General features: G+C 40.7%; 1 protein-coding gene across 4 annotated transcripts in view; it reads right to left on the bottom strand.

Moving 5' to 3' along the window:
- Positions 1-22269, bottom strand: part of TBC1D5 (TBC1 domain family member 5) — a 585769-nt gene that overhangs the window by 207845 nt on the left and 355655 nt on the right. For all 4 annotated transcript variants that reach the window (XM_040263533.1, XM_040263505.1, XM_040263514.1 and 1 more), the window contains one exon: positions 19724-19896. In XM_040263533.1, coding sequence (XP_040119467.1) covers positions 19724-19896 — 173 coding nt within the window. The remainder of the gene's footprint in view (positions 1-19723; positions 19897-22269) is intronic.

Here is a 22269-nt window from a genome sequence, read left to right as displayed (position 1 = left end):
GAGAATGAAAGACATTACGAGGGCAGTATTCTGACAGCTTTCAGGCTGATGACAATTGGTCCTTAAAAGCATGCTTTATTTTCCCCAAGTAAAAATGATCATTTTCCCTTGTGTTTGTGTACATTAATGAAATGTAAAATGTTTTACACAGCAACAGAAATCTCTGAGGTGTTAAAATAAACCTTTTTATTGTTTTCTAAATTGCGTTCTTTTAAAACAAGAGGACAAGACTAGAGAAAAATCAGGAAAAAACTATAATCTACACTACACTAGGTAGCTGGCTTTGAGTTCCTTTTATAGTCGACTCTAGAGACAGGTGAAATTTCACCTCAGTATGGGATTCAAACTAAATTATGGGATACAGAAATGTGTCATAAATCAACTTCAAATACTGAACAAAAGATAAATAACAGAAGATTTATATTCTGACATAAGGAACAGTCTCTAACTACAATACAAAGCAAAAAGCAAAAAAAATCCTACTGTGCTCCTCTGGCAGGTTCTCCTTGCCCCTTTATCTGCTAACTCGGAACAGTAATTACGGGTCTTGCAAGTTGACTTCTGCTTTCCAGAACTATGAGTTGTACGTAAAGCATGCCTTTTCATCGAAACAATTACCATTAATCAAAACACGGAGAGCTAATACCACTCAAGTCCAACCTACCGCTGTGCCCAGCAATATATCAAACTGTCTGTTGTCAAACACACTAAGCAAACTTAAACAGACTGTTTTCACTACAAATAACAGGAAAAAACGCTTGCTAAGTAATTTTAAAACTCAAATTGCTATCTCAGTAATCCATTCTGTCACTCGATTTTAATTTTCAGTATTCAATCATAGTCCAACACAGACACATCACTATTTGGCTTTGGAAAAAGACAATTTAGTGGCACATAAATGAAGTTAACTGTAAAAGACTTCGTATTACGACAAATTTTGTTAACCTCTGATAATTCAGTATAGAAGTACATTAAACATTTAATACATTTTACTTTTTTAGGAGTTTGTAATGCGTCCTTTCCCAGCAAGAACTATTACCATAAAAAAGGTCTGACTGCTCTATAAGAGTCAGAAATGATAAAACTATTTCTATGCCAAATGTACAAGGACCACAACTCCATCCACTTCTTTTATATTGCATTTTGAAATCAGTCTTAGAAAAAAATGATACATGAAATTCTCCATGAAAATGGAATCCACTTAGCTTCTGTCCACATAAGTATCAGACATTTATATCACCAACACAACTGAATACAAAGTTATCTGTATGCAAAACCCTCATTTATAAATGTGGATTAAAAGTAACTATTTTGAAAGACTTTTATCTTTCTAACAATACCTTTGCCTTTTCCTATTTTCCTAATTATTTTCTTTTGGTTATTAAACTAAAAGGGAGATACACAGCCAAAGAAGTAAAGGATATACATTTTGTAACTCAAGAGAGTCAGCTCCATTTACCAAGTCTTACTCCACGGAGATGTCCAAGCACTTTACAAAAGAAGGCAAAGAAAGGGATGGAACAGTGGAGTTTAACAAACAGATCAGGCCTTTATTACCAGCAAGCTCCATTATGGATTTCTGAGCTCTGTAAGCCAAGCTCCCACAAGTGTAATTAAATTTTTATTTATAATGGGTTTGCGACTGTTGACTTCATGGAGCTGAAGCCTGTTCCCCCAACCACACTCACATACCACCATGTGAAACGGCATTTCACGTTTACTGCTAGACGGGACATACTGGTGATGATCCTTTTCATTTAAAGTATCAAAACTGAACATTAATAAAACATCTCCATAAAACAACAACAAAGGACTCAGCAAGCAGGGGCTGAGACAGAACCCACGCACACGAGCAGCGCTCTCTCTCATACACTCGGATCCTTTTCACAGCTTTTCCTAGGAAGACACTGCAGCTCTAGTGCAAAGAGGGTCAGGATGCTGCGTGCAGACTGCACTTGACCCCTAGTGATACCCACGGTTGGAAATGCAACTCAGAAAAATATCTGAAGCCCAAAGCAACGTGTACTTATTTATTTGAGCAGTCTCTTCATTCACAAACCTTTGCTCCTGATAGAATTTATCGCCTTTGTTTCATTGTTAATCCCTTCCCCTTCTCATTTAGGTATAAACCCCTGTATACTTTACACCTTCTTTTAAATGCTTAATACAAGTAACCACAGGAGAATCTCTTCTCCCCTTGAAAAACTGCAAATAAAGATGTCAGCTATTGAGTATATTTGTGGCATCTCCAGCAGCTGCTGTTAAATACCAGCTGGTCTAGCTGATTAAAATTACCTCCGAGTTGGTATTATAAAGATGCCTGGGCAGCGTTGCTGTATTAATGGATTATTGAGTGAGCGATGAAAACCTTGGCCAGCTGATGCGTTTTATTACAGATAGGCTTTATGATGTGTAATCACTGTAATTTTTACAACTGGAGGAAACATGAAAAAAAGGAGTAAAAAAAAATCCCCATAGAAACTGATTTAACTAGATTATTCCTACCATTCTGTTTCCTAGAAGGAATCAAAGTGCATAATTACTGTGCATAAATTTCCAGGTATGGACCCACACACACAATTTACCCACCCATCTATGTGGAGATGTTATCAGCAATACAGACAAGCAGAGGCTGCACATGGACAAATGCAGTATGCGTACAATTTGTGTGAATAGATATTTACTATGCCGCTGTCTGCCAAACCACCCAATTGGCCACAATGGGATCACATGATCGAAAATAGTTTTGAACTGTTCACCAGCTGGGCTATAGCTGAAAATCCAAATCTGGCCAACTGGACTGTGGTTCACAATCCAAGGGACAGGATCATTTCACTCGGTTCACCATTTCTCTTTAGTTGCTGTCTTAGAAGCCAAGGTTTTTTATAGAACTCCACCAAACTGTCTCCCAGATCCTCTAACTTCCAGCTTACGTTCAGCAGAAGGCCGGCAGTTTATAGGCTCCGCTGTTTTGATGGAGGCTCCGGGAGCCAGGCCCCGACGCTCTCTGCTGCCACAAGCCTTCAAACGCACTGTTCTGTTCCCGGCACCCTCAAGGCTCCCATACGTTCCTAGTTGGCAGTAAGAGGGGCACGTCCCTCAGGTGGCTGTGGTCAATTAAAATGGCTCAAGTAGAAAACAAAATTCAGAAAACTCAAGTGAGTCGTGGGCTTCCCTGGTATCTCAGCTGGTAGAGTCCGCTGTAATGCAGGAGAGAGCCTGGTTCGATGTCTGAGTTGGGAAGATCCCCTGGAGAAGGGATAGGCTACCCATTCTCGGGGTTCCCTGGTGGCTCAGATGGTGAAGAATCCGGCTGCAATGTGGGAGATTTGGGTTTGACCCCTGGGTTGAGGAGATCCCCCTGGAGGAGAGCATGGCAATCCCCTCCTGGGAAATCCCATGGACAGAGGAGCCTGGGGGCTAGTCAGACACGACTGAGCGACTGACACACTCACTCACACAGGAAAGGCCAGCCATCAGACTGGGTTCTCTTTCAGGCAATCCAGTTTTACGTCAAAGTAATACTTCAGAAGAAGACTTCATCATCAATTAGTATAGTGTATGGTCTTGGCTTTGCTATATGGTACTGAACATCTCTTTTCCACACATTCATAATAAAATACATAGTCTGTGTCACTAGAAAGTGAGGAAACGGATTCTTTTTAAAACAAACACACCGAAATTTATATATATAAAAGATTCAGTCAGAGCCATGGCAGGTTGTTTGAATGCCTCCCAGAGAAACCAAGGAGCATGTTTTAAGGACGGGCTGAATTCATGAAAGTAACTAACACTTCTAATTAGAGCCAAATGCGGTTTATCTACAACCTGAGAAGCAACAGTAGGCAAAACCTTTTTCTGAAGACTTGGTTACACGGCCATGAACAGCGTTTCCAACATCGCTCCTACACTGGTAATAACAGCAATTACAAACGGGCTTCTAGAAATATTTTGAGTGATAATGTTTTATTAAAGTAAGTGTCAACTTGTTAAAGAAACCATGCTTCAGAAGGGCCATGGTCATTTCAATATAAAAAACAGGTATGCTGATTTTAAAAAAACTGATAATTACTGGCTAAAACAATTGATGCGGTTGTTTTTCATGGGAGTGAACCCAGTCATCTGTGTTGCTTCAAAGACGTGCAACCTTAGTGTTGGACCTTATCCTCCCTTTTGCCCACTCTCTCACTCAGAAGGCACCCCATCCATCAGCCATTGGCTGAGGACTGCTGAGCCTCTGCTGAGACGTCAGGATGAAGGCACTCACTGATCCTAAACCAGCTATTTTGCAAATAATTCTTGATATAAGATTTTCCCACTGCTGATGAAAAATAAGCCCACGCCTACAAATTTTTTCTACTGGTTTTCATCTAGCCTTCTAGAGAAGTTGATCCCTGTTCTAATTAGTAATCCTCCAAATACCCAAAATAAAGCACAATATTGGGTATCAGTAGATGCTTAATAAAGAACGCAGGGCTTGGGAGGCAAACGTTAAACCCGTGGCTGCAGACGCAGTACCAGGAAATCAGTCAAACCTTGTTTCTCAAGAGATCCTTAATGGTTTAAAAGGGGGGCGGGGTGGGGGGTGGCAATGTCTCAGCGTCCCTGGTCAAAAAGAAACAGTGAGGCTGCGCAAGATCTAGAAAGGGGCCGAAGGCATGGCTGCCAAACATTAAAAAGCTTCCTCTTTTGTTTGTCTCCTTTCCCCCTTCTCCTTGGCCTTTATGTCCTAACACCAGCAGAAGGCACGGCTCAGAGGTGGGGGTGCCATCAGGGGCAGGCAGGAAGCGGGTACAGGGAGGGGAGGCGAAGAGCAAGAGGCCGCGGAGCAGGAAGCATGGGTGGGCGGCCAGGAGCAAGCCTCCAGATGGACCCTGGGCATGCAGAAAGGAGCTGCCCACCCCCCACGCCAGCAACACAATCTGTGGAAGAGGATGATTAGAAAACCAATCCCTCTCACTTCACACTGACTACTGTCTTGAAATCGCATTTTCCCAGCAAGAAGAGTGGGAGTGAATACTCAAAGATAAGAAAGTCACCTTGGGAACCAGTCTGCCCTGATCTGCACTTTCATCACAAACAGCAAGAGGCGGGTCCTCCCCTTGTCGGGAGGCCATCAGGCTGCAGAAAAGACAGCCCCCCGACAGGCTGGACCAGAGCAAAGGCGTCTGGGGTGGGAGGCTCATGACTCTGGAAAGAACCATTTCCCATTAATTTTCAATTTGAAGGAGTAATATTATTCATCATTTTTATTATTAGAGGTATGCAGTCTTAACTAGAATTTTATGATCCTTGCTAGGATTTATCATTATTTTTAAATTTAATGACACTTAGGAAGTGTTTGCCATGTGCCAGACACTGTTTTAAGTGCTCTGCAAACAGCAATGCCACATGGCAACCTTATAAAAGGGAGTACTTTTAATGTGACTTTAACTCAACTTTCGCAAACATTTAGGCAACCCAGAACCTGTTACTGGGTTTGGCAACTGTAAGAGGATAGAAACAAAAGATAAATGTAATTTTTCTCTCAATATTTACTTCAAATAAAACAAAACCCTTGTAATTATAAGTTGGTGATACAAATGAACTGAGTGTACAGTTCACAGCAGCCATCGACATGGTAAGACGCCTCCCACTAAGACACACGTGCAGCGCTGACCCCTCCCGCCCTAGGCTGGAGAGGCGCACCGTCACACCTGGGAACACTAGCTCCTTTGGAGAGCATCCACAGGGGCCACTGCTCACACTTCAGCTCCCCAGGGGGCATCAGCAGGACAGGATCTGCTTGCCAACGCAGGAGACACAAGATAACGCCAGAAAAATCCCTGGGTCAGAAAGATTCCGCTGGAGGAAATGGCAACCCACTCCAGTATTCTTGCCTGGAGAACCCCATGGACAGAGGAGCCTGGCGGGCTACAGTCCATGGGGTCACAAAGAGTCAGACATGACTGAACGTAACGTACACCACTGTTTAAATCCCACTGACTTAATTAAGGCAGACCCTTTCTTTAGTAGAAGCTGAACCTGCTCGGCACAGGTGGGATTCCTCAGACCATGACTCAGCTTTTCCTCCCCAGTTCTCTTCATCTTGACATTGTCTCTGTTGCCTTTTAATCAGGGTTTATGTCGATTTAATGATTACTGATTAAAAATAAAAATCCTTTAAAAATTATACCATATTTTCCCCCACAAACTCCATGCAGCATAACATTTAATCTTAATAAGACTATTTAAATTTTTTTTCAAAGTCTGGACTTTTTTTTTTAACTCCACATACAATTTATAGTTCAAGCCATAATAAGGACCTTTTGGAGGTGGCAGGTTTGCTAAAATCATTACATGAAATTATACAGAAATATCAAACTACTAATGACTGAAGGAAAATGGAAACAAGAACATTATTTTCATTAGGGAGGCAAATTTTAGTGAAAGGAGATTCCAGAAACAAAATGTATATATAGAAGCTAAACTGAATTGTAAACAGTATTTCTTTTCCTGTACTTAAATTCTGATACAAATCCAGTATTTAAAACTCCAAAATTAAGACTAAGAAAATTGAGGGGTAAAGAAAGCTATGATGAAGAATTAAAAGTAGCCAAAAGCAAAAATAAGTAAAAAGCAATATGCCCCACGGACGCTTAACCCATGTATCTCTGTCGTGCCGTGCCCAGTCGCTCAGGCGTGTCCGCCTCTGGGCGACCCCGTGGACTGTGGCCCGCCAGGCTCCTCTGTCCATGGGGTTCTCCAGGCAAGAGCACTGGAGCGGGCTGCCGTGCCCTCCTCGGGGGTCGTCTTGACGCAGGGACTGAGCTTGGAGCTCTCACGCCTGCACTGGCAGGAGGGTTCTTCACCACTGCTGCTGCTGCTGCTGAGTCGCTTCAGCCATGTCCGACTCTGTGCGACCCCACAGACGGCAGCCCACCAGGCTCCCCGGTCCCTGGGATTCTCCAGGCAAGAACACTGGAGTGGGTTGCCATTTCCTTCTCCAATGCATGAAAGTGAAAAGTGGAAGTGAAGTCGCTCAGTCGTGTCCGACCCTCAGTGACCCCATGGACGGCAGCCCACCAGGCTCCTCCGTCCGTGGGATTCTCCAGGCAAGGGGACTGGAGTGGGGCGCCACTGCCTTCTCCGTCTTTACCGTTAGTGCCACCCTATGAGTGAAAAAAAAGTGTTTCATAGAGTTTGTGGTAGAAGAGTTCTTACTTTCCACCCTTTTAAACTGAGTGTAAAAAATGATGAGTTTTCCTGGTTGAATCAGCAGTGTTTGTCAAACAGCATCTTATGAAATTATGAGCCTGGAAGAGGTTGTCATCATTAAAGCAAGCTCATCATTTTCCTAATACTTAGGTCAGGGAAGAACTAAAGGTAGGAAGGCGGGATTCTACCTTGACATTGTGGGTCAGAGAAAGTTTATTTAATGGTACAATGCTATCCTTAAAACAATTTTATAGAAGTTGGAAAGATAATAGAATATCCACACAGTATGTGTATTGGATGATCTCAGATGTCTTAAAAGCTGGTCAAGAGACACTTCTCTGGAAAAGCTGACATTTACAGGCGTCTGTTTCAAGTACTAGTAGTTCCCATAAAAGATTTTACGTATCTTAGGCCAAGACCCTAAAGGCTGAAAAATAAGGTAGAAGCTTAAGGCTGGTCAGACACCTATTAAAGACACACACTGTAATCACTGATGTAAGTGATACAAATTAGGTTAATTACAGGCTATACTTAATAATGGAGTATGATGTCATACATGAATTACCATAGAGCACTAGGAAAGAGCTTATTAGGGCAATTAGCTGCAGATATTCAATTTGCCTCTGGCTTACTTGGTTATGGAAGGAGTTAGAGAAGAGGAAAACAATCAGAGACCCATGAAATAAAGGCGCCAAGGATGAGAGATGAGAGAGACAGAACATGAGAGGCTAATTAATATGGCAAGTACTTCACCTCCACTTAACTGTTACTTCCCAGGAAGTCCTGAAAATTTCGCCTTCATGCCTTAGAAGATAACAGTTCCAATTTGAGGACCAAAGTTATGTCCCTTCCAACCTAAACGTCTTCTACTGGCTCACAGACTCAAAGGTGATACTGGACTTACAGTCGTGTCACTGTGCTGTTAAACCAGACGGCTTAAAAAGACATCCCAGTGTTCCATTAAGACTGAAACTGACGCGGACCCTGTCTTCCTGGAGAATATTAGATGGCATTTTATGCTTGCTGAGGTGTGGGGTGATATTTGTTTTCCCACACACTTATGTCCAGGTAAAGACATCACAGCAACTGTGTAGTCAACTGTTCTATCAAGCTCCTCCAGAGAACGCTGATGTAAACTGAGGTTGACCCAGGTCTGCTGGGTAAGGTTAACACTGGGGATGACAAAGTGTTATACCATTTAAGAGGAAGAACTCAAGAAACAAGGATGACTCTCATCCCTAACAACCAGAAGGGTGTTGGTGGGGGTGCTGTTCTCTTATGAACCATCCTGGCCTGCAGCCTCTGGCACATCAGTATTTCTCAGGTGTACAGCATGTCTTGTGTCTCAATCACCTCAATTCTTAATCAGAAACATATATTTCAACACTGTGAATTTAATCATATACTTTAGAAAATATTTACATATTGGTCTTTAATAAATGAATTGCTTTGACAAACAGATAAGTTTAAAGGATGGTCTTAATTACAGAGATAAAAAGTTTACAATAAAAACTTCTTAACCAATACAGAATTGTAAAGTAAAAATTAAAAAAAAAACAAAAAACTTCTTATATATGTATTGAAAGCATTTTAACATTCATTGTAAATACTTGTTAGAAGCTTAATACTTTGGAATCATCTAAAACTATTCAAATACATCAAATGAAAAGGACATCATTTGCTTTTTGGTTGTTTCCACTAATCCCATGTATTTATTAGGGTCCAAAACACTAGTGGAAAAAGTCATTTAATTGGAAAAAAATCAACCTATGGGAAGAATTTTAGAAAAGAGCAAAAAAAAAAAAAAAAAAAAAGTCCTGGTCTGTGTTAAACACTGTATTTCCAAATATCAAACAGTCCTTTTAGATACAGCACTCCAAGATCATATTGGAATTCACTAGTTCCTCAAAGCTCGTAAGCCAGCTGTATTTAACAGTTTTACTAACATGTCTATACATACCATATACATCACTGGAATTATGTTCTCTGTGTGTCAAAAAGTACCAGGAAAGAAACAAGACTGAGTTACCTGCCACAAATTAAAAGAAAATTGTGCCATTTGTATTGGGATAAGAATACTGGGAACTTCTCTGGTGGCCCAGTGATTAATACTGAGCTTCCACTGCAGAGGCCACAGGTTCGATCCCTGGTCAGGGAACTAAGATCCCACATGCTACATAGTGCAGCCAAACAAAACAAAACTAAAAACTTTAAGGCTTCCCAGGTGGTGCTAATGGTAAAGAATGTGCCTGCAATGCAGGTGACATAATGAGACGTGGGTTCGATCCCTGAGTCACGAAGACCCCCTGCAGAAGAGGGTCTTGGCTGGAGTATCTTACACTTCACTATTCTTGCCTGGAGAATCCCATGAACTGAGGAGCCTGCCAAGCTATAGTCCATGGGGTCACAAAGAGTCGGACTCAACTGAAGCAACTTAGCAGGCACCTAAGAATACTGGATGGCTAATTCTCAATCTTAGATGTCTGTCATTCTGAAGCGGCTTTTCAGAAACAGAGAAATTCACAGTTACAGCCGGACCAACACTCCTCTTTCAGTAATTAACAGAACAACAGAAGTAAAAACTCAGATCAGCAATAAACCCACAAATCAAACCAACTGGTTTCTGACAAAGATGCAAAGGCAGCTCAATGGGAAAAGGATAGTCTTTCCACAATGATACTAGAAGACCTGGATCTATCTGCCAAAAATAATTGATTAATTAATCATGACCACTTTATACAAAAATTTACTCAAAATGGATCACAGGCCTAAACATACTACACAAAACAATTAGAAGAAAATAAGATGTTTATGATTTGGGTTAAACACAGAATTCTTAGATAAGACAACCAAAACAAACTTGGTATGGGAACAACAGATAATTTGAATTTCACCAGAAAGGAAAAATGTTTGCGCTATGAAAGATGCTTGTAAGAAATGAAAACACGATCCACTGGCAGGAAGATACTATTTGAGAATAACAAATATGACAACAGACCTGCCTATGGAATATATAGAAAGCTTTAAACTCAATACTAAGAAAATAAATAAACCCAATTTATTTGGTTGGGCTAAAGACGTGAGCTATCTGAATTGACATTATTTTAACAAAACTTATTCTGAGATAATTGTATATTCACATGAAGTTGGAAGAAACCGCATAGAGAGTCTGTGAACTCAGTTTCCCCAAGGGTGGCGTCCTACAGAAACATGGCACCCGATCACCCCCAGGATACGCAGCAGTTCACAGTCCTAACACCACACGCTCCATAACCACGGGGGTCTCGTTGTGCTCTCCTGTAAGCATGCCCACCTTCTCTCCTGCCTCTCTTTTGTTCAAGCCTGTTAATTTTATTAATCTTTTCAAAGAAATAGCTTTTTGTTTCATTTTTCTTACTCTTCTGTTTCTTGTTATTCTATTATCTTTGTAGTGTTCTTAATTATATTGGTTTCCATCCTTACCTTTATTCCTTCCTCTGCTTACTTTGAATTAGTCTTCTTGGGGTCGCAAAGAGTCGGACACGACTGAGCGACTGAACTGAACTGAACTGAAGGTATAAACTACCATTGTTGAGTTCTATATTTTTTTGTCTAGTTTACTATCAATTAGTAATAGTCTCCAGCTATAAATATGGATTTGTCTTTCTTCTTTCAGCTCTCTTTTGGTTCACGTATTTTGTAACTCTGTTGTTTCAATACACACATTAAGGGCTGCTAAATCCATTTGCTGGACTGACCCTTTTACCATTATGTAATATCCGTTTTGTCTGTGGTAATTTTTTGTTCTCTGTACTTTATTTGACATTATTATCACTTTCCTCATTTCTTTTAATGTTTCTGTGTTTTACCTTTTCCAACCTTCTAATCTACAAACACCATATCCAAAGTGAGCTTCTTGTAGACAGAATGTAGTTGGCTCATGTTTAAAATCTTCCAAACTGTCTTATAACTGGTGTATTTAGACCAACCATTTACACTTACTCCACAGTGACACTGAATCACTGGCAAATTGAAACTGAAATATTTATTTCTGGAGGTTTAGAAAACAAAAAGAGGCGTTAAGTAGGCCTACTGGAGGAGGCGGCTCAAAGAAAGGTTTTTGTTTTGCTGATTCATTTTTTTCTTAAGAAACTAGCAAAGAGAACTAGGTTAGAAACATTGAAGATATAATACCTAATGGCTCCTGGTCACAAAGAAGAGGGAAACTGTTAACTCCAGGGTATACAGAGAGTGAACAGAGGCATCAATAATAGGGCAGAAGACAAGGTGAGCTTCAGGCTGGTGGCGAGGAAGCAAGCAGCTGAGGCGGTTGGGTTTGGTAACACATAGACTGGGCAGACTGCTTCAGAAGAAACGAAAAGGTGATCCAGCAGGGAGGCGCACTGGATGCTGCGAAACTATAGTAACTCCATTCCACAGCGTCCTCCGTTTTCTCAAATAAGCATTATCAGTCTGGGTTATTACCAAACCATAGATTCTATCAGTGAAACATTTCTTCAGACCACCTCTCCTCCACTGCTATTATCAATTCTTACCCAGACAAGGGCAAAGCCATCCTTACCAGTATCCATGTTTCCAGTCTTGCCTCTCTCAAACACATCAACTACACTGCAAAACTTTTTTTATTTTTGCACTGAATTTTAGTGGAATGAAATTTTGGAGTAGGCTGGTTTCTGATCACTAGTAACAAGGCTCCTCTGATTCTAGGCCTTGACCTTGTCTGGTCTTTGCTGCTTATCTGCTTGCCCTGCGTTTGACTCATGGTCTAGTCTGATACATAGTACGTCTATGTGTCTTACACGTAGTTTAGTAGAGGAGGTTCTTGATTATTGATAAATAATCTGCTAAATTTTGGTATTCTTTCCAAATATTTATATCACAGTATATTTGTTCTAACACATATCAGTGTGATTGTGTATAACTACCAAGTTTTTTGAGGTGATATTTGAAGTATAATCATATGGTCAAAAATATAACTGTCATCAATGTCAGTATAATTAAGTAAGTAAGTAAGTGAAGTCGCTCAGTCGTGGCTGACTCTTTGCGACCCCGTGGACTGTAGCCTACCAGGCTCCTCTGGTCCATGGGATTCTCCAGGATAATTACCCACCTGAAAAATTCTCCTACATCCTCACAGTCCTAGTCAAACAAGAGTATGAATGCAGGCTCAGGAGTGCAAAGCCTGGCTCACCTTTTTGGTAGCTAGTTTATCTAAACAAAATAAGCCTTTATACTTTCAAGTTCCTCATCTACAAAATGGAGATGGTCACAATACGTGTACCAATGTGTTGTGAGAATAAGTAGCTGATGACAGCCATTAGGGACAATGTCTGGTCCTTAGGAAACAATGAATATCAACAATTATTAATCATTATTTCAAATAATTATCTTTCCCAATAATTCTTAATTATAACTCTTCATATAGAAGTAGGAAAACCCAGCTTTTTCAAAAGGATTAACTTGGGGGGATTGCCCAGTGCATAACAAGGTATCAAACATATATTTTATATTTAATACATAATGTAAAGCTCATTAAAAAGATAAGAACATTTCAATCACTGACTGTGTTTAGAACAGGAAGCCATTTCTTAACCTGTTGAGAGAGAATTTTTAAGGTGGGTAATTATACTGACTTTGATGACAGTTGTATTTTTGACCATATGATTATACTTCAAATATCAGCTCGAAAAACTTGGTAGTTATACACAATTACACTGATATGTGTTAGAACAAATATACTGTGATATAAATATTTGGAAACAATACCCAAATTTAGCAGATTATTTATCAATAATCAAGAACCTCCTCTACTAAATTACTAGGTATCAACACAGCAAAACAACTGCTAATCCAGAAAATAGGAAATAAGGGAAATGAAAGATGTATAATAAACATTTGGGAGATATGGAATTTATCCCATGAGTGCTGTAAAGTCCTCATAATTTAAGAATGCCAAAGCCCAAGTGTGTTATGAGGATCTTTCCTCAAAAGTGACATTAATTGCATATCCCACAGATGCTTATTATGTATTCTATTTATATCAGAGAATAAAATGTAGTTGAAAATATACAGATTCAATATATTTAAAAGTGCTAATAAAATACAGTTACTCTGGCCTAGCAAAAACTGTTATTTTTAAACTTCAATTTTTAATCTCTTTTCAAAATAGTATTGAGTATTAAGAAAACAGCACTGAATACTTGTATTTTTATCTGCTATGATTAGGTTCTTCTGGAATTAAAATAACACATACTCAGGGATGAAATGGTGAAAGTAATATTTTAGAGGTTTTTTCACAAAAATAACTCCTAAGTGATGAAATCACAGGACATTCTTATTCTCATATGAAAACACTGAACAGCAACTGTTAGAAGTCACCTTGAAGTCATGTAGTCAGTGTTTCACTTTGGAAATTAGTCAGCATGCATTGATAGGCCCCTTAGAACTTGAATTTTAAAAAGTCTAATAATTAGCAAACAAGAGACAAGTCAAGATAATAAATTTCCTGAATTTTTAAAGAGAAATTTCATTTTTGGTATAAAAGGAGTAACCTTTCACAAAATTAGTGGAAGATAGTGTAAATTACTTTTAGGAAATATTATTCTATAATATCACTTCAGTTCAGTTCAGTTCAGTAGCTCAGTCATGTCCGACTCTTTGCGACCCCATGAATTGCAGCACGCCAGGCCTCACTATCACCAACTCCTGGAGTTCACTCAGACTTATGTCCATTTAGGATGTATTAAATATTTAATTAGAAATTAACACTGTTTAACCTAAGTAGTAAGTTGATTTAACATTTCCTGACAGAAAATCCAGTTACAGTTATTCAGGAGATAATACACTTAAATATACAAAATAATAGCATTAATAAGCAAGTTATTATATAACATTCAAGCTTTCCTAGGATCTTATTCCTGTATTTCATGACAAATTTCATCAATTTATTTAAAATTATGATAAGCTAATTTGGAATGACTTTAGCCAATGTTTGCAATTAACATTTTTACACTGTTTTTTAAATTTTAAATTTATTTTTTAATTGAAGGGTAATTGCTTTACAGAATTGTGTTGGTTTCCACCAAACATCAATATGAATCAGCCGTGTGTATTCACGTGTCCCCTCCCTCTTGAACCTCCCTGCCCATCCCCTCCCTCTAGGTTGTTACTGAGCCCTGGTCTGAGCTCCCTGAGTCATACAGTAGATTCCCACTGGCTCTCTATTTTACACGTGGTAACGTAAGTCTCCGCACTACAGCCTTCATACATCCCACGCTCTCCTTCCTCCCCTCCCCCGCCGTGTCCTAAGTCTGCTCTGGATGATGTCTGTGTCTCTCTGCTGCCCTGCAAATGATTCCATCAGTACCCTCTATCTAGACTCCATATATATGCATTAGCATACGACATTTGCTTTTCTCCTTCTGACTCACGTCACTCTAGAATAGGCTCTCGGTTCACCTCCCTTAGAACAGACTCACATGTGTTCCTTTATATGGTTGAGCAATGTTTCCTTTATACATGGACTGCAGCTTCTTTATCCATTCATCTGTCGACGGACAGCCAGCTGCTTCCACGTCCTAGCTACTGTAAATAGGGCTGCAGTGGACACTGGGGTCCATATGTCTTTTTCAATTCTGATTTCCTCAGGGTATACGTCTAGGAGTGGGATTGCTGGGTCATATGGTGGTTTTATTCCTAGCTTTTTAAGGAATCTCCATACCGCCTTCCATGGTGACTCCATCAATTTACATTCCCACCAGCAGTGGAAGAGGGTTCCTTCCCTTTCCCCCACACCCCGCCCAGCATTCACTGCAGACTTCTTGATGACGGCCATTCTGACCAGTGTGAAGTGATATCTCAGTGTAGTTTTGATTTGCATCTCCCTAATAATGAGCACTGTTGAGCACATTTTCAATGTGTTTGGTAGCCATCTGTATGTCTTCTTTGGAGAAATGTCTGTTTATGTCTTTTTCCCACTTTTTGATTGGGTTCTTTGTTTTTCTGGTATTGAGTTGTATGAACCGCTTGTGTATTTTGAAAATTAATCCCCTGTCAGTTGTTTCATTTGCTATTATTTTCTCCCATGCTGAGGGTTGTCTTTTCACCTTATTTATAGTTTCCTCTGTTGTATAAAATCTTTTAAGTTTAATTAGGTCCTATCTGTTTATTTTTGTTTTTATTTCTATTACTCTAGGAGGTGGGTCGTAGAGGATCTTGCTTTGATTTACGTCATCAAGGGTTCTGCCTGTGTTTTCCTCTAAGTGTTTCATAGTTTCTGGTCTTACATTTAGGTCTTTAATCCGTTTTGAGTTTATCTTTGTGTACGGTGTTAGGCAGTGTTCTAATTTCATTCTTTCACATGTAGCTGTCCAGTTTTCCCAGCACCACTTATATTGTCAGAAAATTCCTAGACCTAATCAGTGAATTTAACAAAGTCGCAGAATACAAAATCAATACACAGAAATCACTTGCACTCCTATACACTAACAATGAAAACCCAGAAAGAGAAATTAAGGAATCAGTCCCACTAACCATTACAACAAAAACAGGAATAGGCCTACCTAAGGGGACAAAGGAGCTGCATGGAGAAGACTGTAAGACACTGAAGAAAGGGGTCAGAGGTGGCACAGACAGATGGACAGACACTCCTCCTGACTGTACTGCCAGATGCAATCGACCGATTCAGTGTGATCCCTATCAAATCACCAACGCCATTTTCCACAAAACTAGAACAAGTTCCACATTTCATGTGGATACACTAATTATTAATTTTAATTTTGTTAAGTACATTTACTAACAAAAAGCAGTAAGTGCATTTATAGATGGCATATTTACCACATCAGGAGACTTCCACACATATTCTCACACAAATATCAGAATGCTGCCGCTGCAGCTAAGTTGATTCAGTCGAGTCCGACTCTGCGACCCCATAGATGGCAGCCCACCAGGCTCTGCTGACCCTGGGATTCTCCAGGCAAGAACACCAGAATGGGGCAATTATAAAACCTTTTACATTTCTTTAAAAAAAAATTATTTAATTATTTGGCTGTGCCTGGTCTCTTAGTTGTGGCATGTGGGATCCAGTGCCCTGACCAGGGATTGAACCCAGGCCCCTGAATTGGGAGCGTGGAGTCTTAGCTACAGGACCCCAGGGAAGTCCCAAATCTTTGTCTTAAAGATAACCACAACCATATCAGAAAGCAGATTTAATTAGATTTTAATGTACCATGCAACTGCTGCTGCTGCTGCTAAGTCACTTCAGTTGTGTCCAACTCTGTGCGACCCCACAGACGGCAGCCCACCAGGCTCTCCCGTCCCTGGGATTCTCCAGGCAAGAACGCTGGAGGGGGTTGCCATTTCCTTCTCCAATGCATGAAAGTGAAAAGTGAAATGGAAGTCGCTCAGTCGTGTCCAACTCTTCACGACCCCATGGACCACAGCCTACGAGGCTCCTCTGTCCATGGGATTTTCCAGGCAAGAGTACTGGAGTGGGATGCCACTGCTAAGACTGACTAAAATTAGAAACCTGGACTCAATACGGGATATAGTTTCATTTTGCTAAATAACCTTTTCTCCACCTTGTAAACAACTTTCTCCCAAGAGCAACATATAGGAGCATCAGCAGTTAATTAGATTAATATTACTTGTATGATCTAAAACAAAACTAATAATTTTAATTTATTTCCATGAAATAAAACCTACAACATTTATTAGGTTCAAGGACATAAAATTATTCTGTCAAACTGCTATAATGTTTCTAAAAGTTTACTCTTCAATTCTGTACTATTTCTTGAGAAGCACCCCTACAAAGGATAGCTATTATGATTCCACTTAAGTAGAAGCTTGGATGCTTTATTGAAGAAAACACAGAAAGCCAAAGTCAGAGCTAGAAGAGCTCACAAATCACAGGGTACGTCATGCTGACAGGGCCATGATATCTTAAGTCTGCAACGACAATGGCAGATAATGAAAACGAAAGCAGTGCTCACCATATACTCAATGTTCATCCCCTACTGAACACTATGATTTTTATATATTATGATTTAACTTTCATGAAGTACGTACCACTATTTTTCATTTCCATTTCACAGATGAAGAAACCAAAGCTCAGAGTGGTTAAACAAGTCTGTATCATTTCAAAGTCTATGCTTCTAACTGCCATTTTATATTACACTCATATTATCCTTTGTGCCCATTCTAACAGTCTTCAATAGGAAATATATAGATGAGTGGTACAGCTTAGGGTAGCATAAAGACATAGGGCAACTCAACCACATTGCCTCACCAAAAGAAATTATGAAATCAAATTTAATAAGTGATATAAGTAAGTAAAATCCTTGCACTACAGAATGTCATACAGAACAATTAAGAGAATGAGTGATTTCTTCAAGGATGAAAAATTGTGTATTTTAAAATAATACATCTATACAAAAATAAAGGGATAACTGAGTCAGCTACTGTTACTGCAAGCCCTGATTTTGTTAGTACTGCTAAAAAATGAAGTTGAAAAGATTAAGAGTAATTACATCAGGGATCACAGAATTTTATTGGGAAGGTGCTGGTTGGATGTGAAAGAAGTTCTATGGGTCATTATGAAGAGAAAGCAGATGGGAACTAATGTCTGATAAGGAAACCTGAACACACTGGCTAAAAATCACCGTACCCAAGTCCATGCCACGACCACCACAATGTAAGGCACCAGCTCGGCCAAAGAGGTAGCAAACAAGAGAGCATTTCCAAGACGTGAGAAACGTGTCTGGCATTAGTTTCTTTCTCCAATATTTAAGACAAATTTCTAGACCAGAAAACAGTTTTTGAAGCTATCAAATCATTTTCTGTGTTTGAATGAACCAGCTGTTTGAGTGCATTGCTGTAGTTTCGCTGCTACCTCGTGTCTGAATCTTTTGTGACCCCATGGACTGTAGCCCTCCAGGCTCCTCTGTCCGTGGGGTTTCCCAGGCAGGAAGACTGGAGGGGCACAAAGCTGAAAAGAACATAGAATCTGCCTCCTGACCTGGCCACTTGGTAGTTTGCCACAGAGTTTTATTCTATAATCACACATATGTTAGCCAGACTTGAAAGTGGAGTAAATGCCAGTGTGACAGTATTTACAGTGCTGCCCAAGACCCATGATTCCCACAGCTTTCTCCCTCCCACTGGGAATGACGGAGCGACTCTCAGTGATGAAGTCAAGCTTAAGTCACAAAAATGCAAACGAGTATCACTGAAACAGGAGTGTGGAGGGTGTCAGTCAGAGCTCAGGGCTTCAGGAGGAGAGCAGCTAAGCAGCAGTCACTAGCGTCAGACTGTGCCACACGGACATGAAGAAAACGCTCACTGACATGCTTTCCTTTGCTCTAAATAAATGGCTTCTGCTCTGGTTCAAAACCTATGACTTGAGGTTCTTCTTAATTGAAATAATGAACTCATAGTCACTGCGAATCTATTATGTGTATCTCAGAAAACCTTCTCAATTTTCCATTTTCGATCTAGTTGAAAGATGTGATCTGCAAGAAACATCTACCAAGGGAACGCCCAACATTAGATATGAATGCCGTATCATCTGAATCTAAAAGATCCTTTAGCTGTCTGTAGCACTACACAACTAATTCATATTTATTAAAGTTGCTGATTTGCACACTCACATTATAAGTTACTGAATGCACACACACACACACACGCTCATATACACCTAAGGGTGAATGGCTCCATATTCTCCTGCTACAGTATGTTACAGAAATCATCCAGCTAAAGAAGGTTAATATATTATTTTTACTGTGAGAGACATTCATCTTACTTTTAGAAATGCACTCCAAAGGGTAGAGCAGATAAGCACATTATAAAGCGGCAAGAACGTGAATATATTACAGGACTGTCTGGGTACTGGGCTGCTTCACATGTATAGAATCTGTGTGACTCTGCACTTCTCAGAAGGCTTGGTTTAATGATCTGCTGTTGCCATCTTGAGATTCCCACTCATTTTTTTCAAGAGCCATTTATTTTTATTTTGCACTGGGCTTTGCAGATTATGGATCCAGTTCCATCTGGACTGAATTATGATTTCACTGTTCAGTACGTGTAAGGTTATTGTAAACCTCAGGCTTCCCTGGTGGCTCAGATAGTAAAGAATCTGCCTGCAATGCAGGAGACCCAGGTTCGATCCCTGGGATGGGAAGATCCCTTGTAGGAGGGAATGGCAACCCACTTCAGTATTCTTGCCTCAAGAATTCCATGGACAGGAGAGCCTGGTGGGCTATAGTCCATGGGGTTGCAAAGTGTTGGACACAACTGAGTGACTAACAGCTTTACTGTACGTCTCAGCTTCTCCCTTTGTAACAAAGGGTAATATTAGATGAAAGACAGCGTATGAAAGCAGTGAGCACAGTGACTGGCTCACAGAACACAAAGGCGAAATGAAAGAACCACCGCCGGGACGATGCTCACTCTTACTTCCATGAATCCAAAACATACAGAAACCACTGTAAATCAGAATTTGGTGCTGCCGCAATTTAAACTGAATACTTACAACCCATATATCTGTGGCGCAATTTCTAGTCTGTTCAGGTGCATGTAAAGCTCAATGTCATGCTTCTTCAGTAGCTGATCCTGGATCTGGTTGACTTTAGTAACAATGGCAATTGTTGGCCCCAAATCCTGTGGTCTAGCAAAGGGGATAGGAGGCATCAGGGTTTCTTTCCCCTAAACACAGGAAAAATGGAACAGGTATTATTTCAGGATGAAATTAACAAATATAAGGCCATGACTCTTTAAAGTATTTATCTATGGAAGCTTAAAGAAGAACCAGCAACTACTTTAACCAACTCAGGACAAACGCTTCAAATGTGGAATAACAAACTGATTGCCACATAAATGCCTGTGCTCATAAAGTAAAGGCCAGGAAAAAGCTTCTAAAATATGTTCTAGTTGTGTTCCCTTGACCAGTTTCTTCAGCGACAATCTTTAAGGACAGTTTTGGCTAGAGGTCTTCTATACAGTCTGTGTGTAGCCAGCGTGCCTCAGCAGTCACAGCACCTAAATGAATACTCTGAGGGAAACGTGCTTCTTGTGGCACAAGAATTAAACATGAAAAAAAAAAAAAAAACAGTAATTGAAAACTGTCTTACTTTGAGCTCTTAAAACAAACAAACAAACAAAAAGTCAAGAAATAAAGTACACTAATACTAAAATAGAAGGCTTTCTCTGAATGTCCATTGATCAATTTCAACAGCTGGGCAGACAGTGCTCTGTGACAACCTAGAGGATGGGAAGGGGTGACAGGTGAGGGCAGGAGAGTCACGATGCAGGGGGCATGTGTACGCTTTTGTGTGGCAGAGACCAGCACACCACTGTAGGGTAGGTACCCTCCAGTTAAAAATAGATTAAAAAAAAAACAGCTAGGTAGAAAGATTTTTAAATTCTCCAGATCAAAAGTGTAGCTGACTTAAAAAAAATCTACACAGGCAGTACAACTTCCCTTCCTGCCACCCCATACCCTGTACTAAGAAAGACAGATCTCTAACTCTGTGTAATGCTTTCATGTAAACTTTAGCTACCCCCTCAAGTTTGATGATCAGTCAAGTCAGTTCAGTTGCGCAGTCTGTCTGACTCTCTGCAACCCATGGACTGCAGCACGCCAGGCCTCCCTGTCCATCACCAACTCCCGGAGTTTACTCAAACTCATATCCATCAAGTCAGTGATGCCATCCAACCATCTCATCCTCTGTCGTCCCCTTCTCCTCCCGCCTTCAGTCTTTCCGAGCATCAGGGTCTTTTCCAGTGAGTCAGTTCCTGGCATCAGGTGCCCACAGCATTGGAGCTTCAGCTTCAGCATCAGTCCTGATGATATACCCGAATATTCTATACCTGGCCTTTCTTCTGATGTTCAGTCCCCAAGTTCTGCCTCTCTGCGGCTGAGCTCCCTCTCTCAATGGCCGCCTGTTGCTCATCCTCAGGCTCCTTCTCGAGCTACGTTGTTCGCTCTATTTCGCAAAAGCTGCTTTTCCACATGGTTCTGGTGTCAGCTGAACCCCTACTTATATACAGTTCCCCAAGTGAGCTTAGTCATTCACAGTGCTACAGTCAAAATTCTTCTTGCAAAGACTTTCTAATCTGTATTCATATCTAGAACTCTAGCCCACCTGCCATAGGCTCAAATGTTGGTGAAGAATGTTAGACAGCCCAAAGGTTTCAAATCCAGCAGGCCCACATCGGTGCTAATCATCTGCTCACACACTTATTCATGCTTTCCCACGCCTAAAGCAACACATCCTCCAGTAAGAACACCCAGTTCGCCAATTTTAGCTCCTCAGAACCACTCAGGGGACTTCTGTATATGCTGCTTCTCTGCCTGGAACAACCTGATTTGGGGACCGAATTACTCCTTCCCTCCTGCTTTAAATCCATCTTGCAAACTGTCTGGTAATCTATCTAACCCAGGTATTAGATTGTACCACATCACCTTCCTTATACTTTTAATTTTTTTTTCCCTCTTTGGTAATGCCTTGCTGTGTGTGGGAGCTCACTCCTCAGTCAGGGATCAAGCCCACGCCCCTGCGGCGGGAGCATGGAGTCTTGATTACTGGATCACAAGGGAAGTCGCTCCTTCAGTTCAGTGCAGTCGCTCCGTCGTGTCCAATGCTTTGCGACCCCATGGACCGCAGCACGCCAAGCCTCCCTGTCCGTCAGCAACTCCCAGAGCTCACTCAAACTCGTCATTGAACTGGTAATAACATCCAATCACCTCTTTCTCTGTTGCCCACCTTGCCTGCCTTCAATCCTTCCCAGCATCAGGGTCCTTTCCAGTGAGTCCACTCTTCACATCAGGGGGCCAACGTACTGGAGCTTCAGCTTCAGCATCAGTCCTTCCAATGAATATTCAGGACTGGTCTCTTTTAGGATGGGCTGACTGGATCTCCTTGCAGTCCAAGGGATTCTCAAGAGTCTTTTCCAACAACACAGTTCAAAAGCATCAATTCTTTGGCAATCACCTTTCTTTATGGTCCAACTCTCACATTCACACATGACTACTGGAAAAACCATAGCCTTAACTAGATGGACCTTTGTCAGCAAAGT

Source organism: Oryx dammah, unplaced genomic scaffold (assembly GCF_014754425.2).
Source record: "Oryx dammah isolate SB20612 unplaced genomic scaffold, SCBI_Odam_1.1 HiC_scaffold_2, whole genome shotgun sequence".
NCBI classification, from domain to species: domain Eukaryota; kingdom Metazoa; phylum Chordata; class Mammalia; order Artiodactyla; family Bovidae; genus Oryx; species Oryx dammah.
This window is presented reverse-complemented; position numbering and strand designations above follow the sequence as displayed.